Here is a 9,516-nt window from a genome sequence, read left to right on the forward strand (position 1 = left end):
ATCTGGCTCCCTCTTCTGGCCTGCAGGGATACATGCAAGCAGAGCACTGTATACATAATAAATAAATAAATCTTAAAAAAATAAGTAAAGGCTGGGCATAGTGGTGCCCACCTTTAATACCAGCACTGTAAGCTCAAGGCCAACTTGGTCTCCATGGAGTCCCCAGGTCAACCGCAGCTACATATGGGACCCTACCTCAAACAAACAAGGATCTTTGGGACCCATGTAAAGGTGGAGGAGAGAGCCTCCACAGTCATCCTCTGGCTGCCATATCTGTGCTATGTCACATGCACTACACACACATCATACTCACACAAATAATAATTATTTTCAATTTAAAAAGGAGCTCTAAAAAGTTTACTTATAAAATGTATTACTTTTTGAGAACTTTGCCCAAAATGACCAGCAAACACCATCATACATGGATTAACTCTCATTTTTTGTTTTGCTTGCATTCTGGTGGTTTTTGTTTTTGTTTTTCCACATTCATTTTTTCAGTTCTGGGCTCAGAAGCATTCATTGGCTTCCTGGGACCTACCACACCAAAGGTACATGTCTTGAGTAGCATCTGTCTGTTTTACTTGGTTTTGTTCACTTGTTTGTTTTTGTGTTTTCAGTGTTGGAAATTGAACTTAAGGCTTCACACAAACCAGGCAAGCACACTGGCCACAATATATATCTCCCAATGCTTGTTGTGAGCCAAAGTCTCACCAGCTTACTCTCAGGCTTGCCTAGTTGCTCCGTAGCCCAGGCGGCCTTGAATGTACACCTGTCCTTCCCCAGCCTTTGAGCCGCTGGATTACTGGCACAGGCCACACTTTTTCCCAGCACCTGACTTCTCATATCCCCAAGGCTGGCCCGTGAGTGCCTTTGCTCTCATTCATTGCTCTGTGAGAACTTCCTATTTGGACAGTTTCATTGTTAGAAGACCCACATGATAAGGCAAAAAGAAAAGTCATGCTAAGTGCTTGGTGACAGATTTCTAGTTTTCCCAGTTCCAAACACTTAAAATGTCATTACTCCTACCACAAGGCCTGTTTTGACATTTTGGTTGTGAACCTACACTTTAACAGCTGAACCATTTCTCCAGCCCCACAAAGCCTATTTTGTACGACATTTTGATTCATTTGGCTGTCAAAATGAATTCCCCAACTCTCCTGACATCCCATTTGCCATGAGCAGAGGATAAACCTAGTGAATCCATGTTTACAAAGATTGTTAGTCCAAGGGAAACTCTCAAAATCAATACCGTTTGAACCCAAATCCATTTTTTCTTATGACAGCTACTCTTGGTGCCCTTAAATGCCTGGAAAACACTTAGGTTGTGATCTTTATCCTTCAGCTATCATAACAGCACACTTACTTCTCTGGAAATAGTCAATGTTAGCAGGCCTGTGTTATGACCACAGTGCCCTTACCACCCCAGTCGGAGTGGCCTAAGTGGCAGTGTGACTCTTCAGTATTGACTGGATGATGCCAACAAGGAAAGCCCTCAAAGACAGCAGACTCCCCAGTCCAAACCCCTGAGTCTGGGACTCTCCTTGCACCCTAAAATCTTTAAGTTCTGCAGTCATGGCTCCTTCCTGCTCTGTCCTCCTGGGCTATGCCACCCACTAACCAGCCAGAGGCAGTGAGAGTCCCCCGAATACTTTAATCATACCACCCATAGCCTCTAAACCAGTATTCTTAGACCATAGCTGTGCTTTTAGGGCATTCACCTGCTCTAAAACATCCTGCAGAAGCTGGACATGGTAGCATACATCTGTAATCTCAGGACATAAAGGCAGCTTCATCTACATAGCAAGTTTGAGGACAGGGTAGGCTACATGAGACCCTCTTAAAATTGGGGTGGTGGTGCTGGAGAAATGCTTATCAGTTAAGAGCATTTGCTGAGTATTTTATTTTTAACTTTTTTTAAAGATAGGGTTGGGGATTTAGCTCAGTGGTAGAATGCTTACCTAGCAAGCACGAGGCCCTAGGTTCGATCATCAGCTCAAAAAAAAAAAAAAGATTTATTTATTTTATGTGTATGAGTGTTTTGTCCTTTGCATACCTGGTTTTTACAGATGTCAGAAAAAGATATCAGATCCTATAACTAGAGTTATGGATGGTTGTGAGCTAAGTGGCAGGTGGGTGCTAAGAACCAAACCCAGGTCCTCTACAAGAGTAACAATGCTCTCTTAACTACTGTGCAATCTCTCCAGGCCCTGTGCTTACTGTTCTTGCAGAAGAAGGTTCTATTCCTAGCACCAGCATGGATGGTGGTTCACAATCATCTGTAATTCCAGGTCCAGGAGTGCCAGTGCCTGCCCTCTTCTGGCCTCTGTACCAGGCATATACATGTACATATTCATATGTGCAAGCAAAATGTTCATACACATTAAAAAAAATTCCTGCCAGGCATAGTGGCATAGGGTACTATGTATTCTAGTACTTGGGGGGTAAAGGCAGGGAGTAATCCTTGCTCTAGGAGGGAGTTTGTGGCCAGCCTGGACTGCATGAGACTGCCTCAAGGAGGAAGGGGAGGCTGGGATATACCTTAGTGACAGAGTACTTACTCAGCATGGCCTGTGTTTGATCCTTAGCAGCACAGATGGGAAGAAAAGGACTAGGATAGTGAGCTAAAGAGAGGCTGACAGAGTGGTGGGATATACTCATTGGTTAGGATGAGTGGAACACGAGCATCCTGGCTTTGTAAGTTCAGCCATCTCCACCCTGGAGTAACTCAGAGTTGCTTTTCTCTAGATGGTCATATCCGTTCCTTAGCACTTTTGTTCTCATACTTCCTTTTTTTTTTTTTAAGGCAGGGTTTCATAGATCCCAGGTCAGCCTCAACTCACTATGTAGCCAAAGGTGATTCTGAATTTCTGATCTTCCTGCCTTCACCTCCTGAGTACTGGAATTATAGGTGAGCCCTACCATATCTAGTTTATGCAGTGCTGGGAATCAAACCCAGGGCTCTATGTATGTTCTGTGAACATTCTACCAACTGAGCCATATCACCCTTACTGCTCTTTTTTAAATGATTTATTTATCTCTCTCTCTCTCTGTATATCTGTAAGATTAAACCCATGTAGGAAAGGAGGGTATGCATGGCTTGTCATTCAGAGGATTTTGGAGTCCTTGGAGCTGTAGTTAAAGGCATACAAACTCCAGCCCTCATGATTGTACAGTGCATTCTTAACTGCTAAGCTGTCTCTCCAGTCCCCATATTGCTTTTATAATTGCTCTTTCTATACCTAGTCTCAGGAACTGGTGAGTCATGAAAGAAGGAGCCTTTAGCCCTTACTAGAGATTCATGGATTCTAATCCCAACTCTAGTGTTGAAGGCTTTCCACTTTGAATTTCTGTCTCCATCCCTATTTTATTTTTATCATGTTTATCACTCCCTGATTATATCATATATATCGGGGTTAGGAGGTTGGACGAAGGCTGGATGCTAAGAATTCAGTCCAGGGTTTTGCCCTTGCTAAGCACATTCTGTCACTAAAGTATACTGCCTGCTGGGGGGTGGGATATTTTATCTGTTTTGCTACATTTTTTTCCCTAGGATCTAGAACAGTGCCTGGTCTTTCACAAGTGCTTACTATATGTTTGCATTCTTTACCAAGGCCTGCCATCTTTGAGCCCAGGGCTTACCACATACCTGTTAGCCTGAATTGTTCTTGATCTTTAAGTAATATGGAGCCTATGTGTTACTTCTGCAGTCAGTGTGGTTTTGCTGCTTTGGTAGTGGGAACAGGAGAAAGCATGAGCCTGGCTCACCATTCTGTCCACACCAAGATCTGAGTGAGCATCCTGCCTACTAACTAACAGTGGTGCTGGCTTTCCTTAGCTGTGTCTAAACTCAAGCTAGTACTTCTCTGAGCCACATAAAATGTAGCTGTCAGCCATTTTGGGTGTTGTTGGAGTGAGCTGTAAGACCAGTGATTAGGGAGTAACATTCCTTTCTCATCATCTTCCAGGTGACTCTGAATAATGTGGAAGTCTGCAGTGAAAATATCTCAACTCTGAAGACGACTCTGGAGGTACAAGGGATATTGTCTATCAGTCTTTAGTAGACAGAGCCACTCTGGTTGGAGAAAAGGCACTGAACACCTGTCCTGAGGTGACTGAGCTTGTCTGATATAGAGCCACATTTGTAAGATCTCAGTGGTGATTAGTAGTTTAGCAAGGGATCTGTGGCCATGGCCAAGTCCTTTCATTCTGAGCCTCAGTTCTCTGTCCTAAACAATGAGGTACAGATTTCCATCTTGTCCTGCTGATGGTTTGTTGAGTGCTCTCATGAAAGTACAGTTGAGTATGCTTCATAAAAGTACTTTTTAAAAAAATGTTTTAGGTGCTGGAGAGCTGCCTGAGCAGTTAAGAGCACTTATTGCTCTTCCAGAGGACCCAAGGTTGGTTCCCAGCACCCAAAACAAGCAGCTCACAATTCCCTGTAACTCCAACTTCTGGGCATCCAACACATTCTTCAGGCCCCTATGGGCTCCCCCATACACACACACACACACACACACACACACACACACACACACACACACACACACACACGGCTGACATTCACTTAGGAACACATACATACACATAAATATTTTTTAATTATGATAAAGCCTTCTATAAATAGAATTAAGTGAGGTTTACCAAACCCTGCATAAAGCCAGTTGCTGTCTTTTTTTAAAGATATATTTTTATTATTTGTAATTATGTGTATGTGGAGTTAGAAGGGTATCTGCACAAGAGTGCAGTTGCTCTCATAGGCTAGAGCATTATATCCCCCAGAGCTGGGAACTGAATCCAGGTCCTCTGGAAGAGCAAGAAGAGCTCTTAATCACTGAGCCACCCTCCAGTTCCTGCTGTCACTTTCAAAGGACTGCAGAGCATAGTATGAATTTCTTGGGCCTTGAAGTCAAATACTAGGCTATTCAAATCTCTACTAGACCTCTAACTAGTTGTGTGGCTTTGGGCAAGCTCTGTTTTCAGTTTCCTGAGTCTCAGTTGTAAAACAGAGATAATGACCTCTTCCCATCACATTGCCATGGAATGAATATGAAGTATGTACTAACAGTCTCAACAAACAAAACAAGACAGCGTGGAGCAACATTGTCAAGTATTAAAGTGAGTTCCCAGAAAGGAGGAAAGCTAGGGTCCTTCCTCCAAGGTGGACACTAACCAGAGGATGCTTTGCAGCAGAGGCAAAGGCTGACTGTAGAAACTGGAGTGACATTGGGGCTAGGCTAATATGGTTCCTGAGGGAGGCTCTGAGAAAACAGGGAGACCTGGACCAACTCAGGAATTTATCCCAAAAAAACTTAAAATGGAATAAAGTAAGGTGATACATTATACAAACAGTGTAGTGTCTATTATACAATAAATGTTTGAAAGGGATTAAAGGTGTGCTCCACCATGCCTGGCTGTTGTGTTTCGTATTGAAGCTAGGGCCTTACACATGCTAGACTACCACTCTACCTCTAATTTCCCCCTGAATGTTAGCACTCTAAATTTATTCCTAGCTATAGCCTTAATGTCAGTCTGTTAGGGTTTGAAAAAAATAAAAACCTAGCCTGGCGATGGTGGCTAGAGTCATTAGAGAGGAAGGAGCCTCAGTTGAGGAAATGCCTCCATTGAGATCCAGCCTTACTCGGCAAACACTTGTAGCTGCTGAGCTGTCTCACCAGCCCCATAAGACCAAAATATTTCAGCAGAAACTGTGAATTCATAGGGAGTGTATCTTAGTGCCTACTATGTACCAGGCTAAATACTTCATCTCACACAGCTCAGCCATCAAAGGAACAGGACTCTCTGTTCCTCCTCCTTATTTTCATTTTTGAGACAGGGTCTTACTAGGTAGCCCTGGCTGGCATGAAATTCAGAGTGTCTCCTGCCTCTCTGCCTCTTGAGTGCTGGGACTAAAGGCAAGCGCCACCACTGCCCAGTAAAATTTATTTATTTTATGTAGATGAGTGCTCTATCTGCATATACATCTTTATGCCAGAAGAGGGTATCAGATTCTACTACAGGTGATTGTGAGCCACCACGTGGTTGCTGGGAATTGAACTCAGGACCTCTGGAAGAACAGCCAGTGCTCTTAACCACTGAGCCATCTCTCCAGCCCCTTTTCTTTTTCTTTCTTTCTTTTTTTTTTTTTAAGATTTATTTATTTTTATGTGCATTTATGTTTTGCCTGCATATATGTCTGTGTCTGTGTGAGGGTGCCAGATCCCCTGCAACTGGGTTATAGATAGTTGTGGATTCTGAAAAATTAACCCAGGTCCTCTGGAAGAGCAGTCATTGCTCTTAACCGCTAAGCCATCTTTCCAGCTCTGTTGGCCTTAAATGTGTGTGGGGGTGTGAAAGCAAAGCAAAGAGCCACCATTACAGAATCTTCCTGAAGAAGTCTAGTAAAGGACAGATGGCTACTTGCATACTGACCCTCTCTGCCCCTGCTTACATTCCAATGGCACAGGCACAGTTCATTTCTAAAGCTGTATTCTCCCCTAGAGTGACTGCACCAAGCTCTTCAGTCAGGGCATTGGAGGGGAGCAGGCCCAAGCCAAGTTTGACAGCTGCCTTTCTGACTTAGCTGCTGTGTCCAACAAATTTCGAGACCTCTTGCAGGTAAGGCCTCATGCTGCTGCCATGGTGCCCTGGGAAGACTTAGCTGGCTGACCGTGGGCTCCACTGTGGGCAAGGGTGAAAATGCAGCCACTGAAGGCAGACAAATCCCTTGAGACCAAAGGCCCCGCTGTGCTTTTTTTAGCTTGTGTCACACGAACAAGCCAGTGTCTGGTCCTTTAGAATTTCTGCTTGGTGGCCCCCAAATGACAAGAGCCCTCAGAAAGATGTTCAGAGGAACTGAACCACAGGCTCTGTCTAACACCAGGCATTATGAAATCACTTTTGAGATTTATAAGACAGTCTCAGGACCTCATCTCTGGACCTGCGTCCACAGCTCTGGAAAGGGACACTTCCTGGCTTTTATTATCATGACCTCCACTGTGATTCTGAAGTGCCTGCTCAGCTGCAGGAGTCAAGAGCCGGTGGAAGATAGGGTAAGAGGTGGGGCGTGTCTGATGTGTCTCTGTCCTGTCTTGGTGCAGGAAGGGCTGGCGGAGCTCAACAGTTCAGCAGTCAAGCCTCAAGTGCAACCTTGGATCAACACTTTTCTCTCAGTCTCCCACAACATCGAGGAGGTCAGCCTGAGCGCAGCAGTCATCAAAGGCGGGGAATCATCTGAATAGACTAGGCCTTCAGGGCTGTCAGCCCATCTCCATCTCCATCAGACTAGATCCCTTCCTGCTGGCAGAAAGGCTCAGAGAGACATGTGAAGGGTCTTGCCTTCATGTGTGTGACTCATCTGACTGAGGCACATTTTACCTACCCCACCTATCCCACCTACCATAGACCAAGGAGCCCTTTAATTTTTGAAACAGTCTCACTATGTAGCCCTGGCTAGTCTTGAATTCACAGAGTTCTACCTGCCTCTGCCCCCCAAGTGCTCTGCCACCACACTGAGCCATCTAAGAGCTTCATTCTCCTGGCCTAGCCTTGCCCTGATACATGGGCCACTACTGCAGCCCAGAGCTATTAGCTGGATATCTTTTTTTTTTTAAGGGGGGGGGGGGGGGGAGCCGGGCAGTGGTGGCCCATGCCTTCAATCCAAGCACTTGGGAGGCAGAGGCAGGTGGATCTCATTGAGTGCCAGGACAGCCAGGACTGTTACACAGAGAAACCTTGTCTCGAAAAACCAAAGTGGGTGGTGTGTGTGTGTGTGTGAGGGTGAGTAGTCCTTGTTAGAAAGAGGCCCTCTGCAGCCCCCACTTTCTTCTGACCATAGGAAGAATTCAATGACTATGAGGCCAATGACCCTTGGGTACAGCAGTTCATTGTCAACCTGGAACAGCAGATGGCAGAGTTTAAGGTAAGTGGGGTATGCGGAATTACCCCTTCTGCCCCTCACTGGCATCCTGTGGCCTACCACTCTTGCTGTAGACGCCAAAGGCCCTACTGAGTCACCTGTGGGGACACTGCCTCTTCATGTAACTGTCTCACTGGAACTCCAGTGTAAAGGCAGAGGGCCTGGATGGACTCTACTGATACAAGCTTTGTGCAGGCCAGCCTGTCCCCAGTCATCTATGACAGCCTGACTGGACTCATGACCAGCCTTGTTGCTGTTGAATTAGAAAAGGTGGTTCTGAAGTCTGCCTTCAATAGGGTAAGTTCAAAGGAATGTGGGCCCACAGCTCCCCCCTATTAAGTAGTGCCATCCCAGAATTTATAGCCTCTCTGCCACCAGCATGCCCTGCTTATCTAGGCCCAGTTCTGTCTGGCTTCTAGTTCTGTGGCACCAGAACAGACTGGAGACATGGGCCCAGTGGTGTTTTTTTTAAATCTCTCCCCCCCCCCCCCCCCCGCCTCCCCATTTTTTATTTGGTGGGAGCACACGCCACAGTGCACATGTGGACAGCTTGCAGCCGTCCTGGTTCTCCATGGGGTTCTAGGAGTCAAACTCAGATCAGCAGGGTTGTTGGCAGGCACTCCTACCTGCTGAGCCATCTCCTCAGCCTTTGCCCCAGTTCCAAGGACAGCTGGGTCTAGTTCTGTCTCGTCATAGGGTCAGGCCTTAAACAGAGACAGGGTTTGTGTTCACTCTCGGTAGCTAGGCGGTCTGCAGTTTGACAAGGAGCTGAGGTCACTCATTGCTTACCTTACCACGGTGACAACCTGGACCATCCGAGACAAGTTCGCCCGGCTCTCACAGATGGCTACAATCCTCAATCTAGAGCGGGTATGTGACTCCCTCAGCCTAGCCCAGAAAAGGGACTGGAAAGAGTCCAGAGCCAAGTTCAGAACCCTGCCACTCCCTCACCTGCTTGCTAGCAGCTCAGTTCTACAAGTTACCTTCCTATGCGTCCCTGCCTTGTCTTAGTAAAGGAGCTTCCCTCAGAATAGACTCACCCTGCCAACTAGCAAATTCTTCCGCACAGGTGACCGAGATACTAGATTACTGGGGTGCCAACTCTGGCCCTTTGACGTGGCGCCTCACCCCTGCTGAAGTGCGACAGGTCCTGGCTCTGCGCATAGACTTCCGCAGTGAGGACATCAAGAGGCTGCGCCTGTAGCTGCTATGGGGCCACGTGCCCACCAGACGTCAGGACCTCTTTTCTAAGCAGCTACAGCCAGAGAGCCATGCAAAGCCGGCTGGCTTGAGCAAGCCGGCGGCCCAGACTACACCACTGCGCAACAACCAGAAAGCAAGGACTGGAGCCACTCCCAAGTCCTGCCCTGGAGCAATTGAGGCTGGAGGCAATGGGGAGGGTGCTTTAGGACAGCCTTTCCCAGCTGAGAGAGGTGGAAGACCAAGCAGGCAGCATATGGCCCTGTCAGCACGAGAGCTTGAAGGCACCTAGGGACCCAAAGGCAAGGCTGTGATATTCACAAATAAACATCAGAATAAAAACACTGCTTGGAGTTGAGCCATTGTGTTGAGTCTAGGAAGGGGTGGCCGCTTGAGCAAGA

The 9,516-nt window shown here is 46.5% G+C and overlaps 1 protein-coding gene across 1 annotated transcript in view; it reads left to right on the top strand.

The window, feature by feature from the left end:
• The window catches only part of Cog4 (component of oligomeric golgi complex 4), a 40,513-nt gene extending 31,053 nt beyond the window's left edge, over positions 1–9,460 (top strand). Inside the window, exons 13-19 of the mRNA XM_036188357.1 lie at positions 3,966–4,028; positions 6,499–6,615; positions 7,098–7,190; positions 7,835–7,918; positions 8,111–8,212; positions 8,657–8,785; positions 8,985–9,460. Of these exons, the coding sequence (XP_036044250.1) occupies positions 3,966–4,028; positions 6,499–6,615; positions 7,098–7,190; positions 7,835–7,918; positions 8,111–8,212; positions 8,657–8,785; positions 8,985–9,119 (723 nt within the window). The 3' untranslated portion in view covers positions 9,120–9,460. The remainder of the gene's footprint in view (positions 1–3,965; positions 4,029–6,498; positions 6,616–7,097; positions 7,191–7,834; positions 7,919–8,110; positions 8,213–8,656; positions 8,786–8,984) is intronic.
• Positions 9,461–9,516: the final 56 nt, after the last annotated feature.

The sequence above is a fragment of the Onychomys torridus genome, chromosome 5 (assembly GCF_903995425.1).
Source record: "Onychomys torridus chromosome 5, mOncTor1.1, whole genome shotgun sequence".
In the NCBI taxonomy this organism is placed as follows: Eukaryota; Metazoa; Chordata; class Mammalia; order Rodentia; family Cricetidae; genus Onychomys; species Onychomys torridus.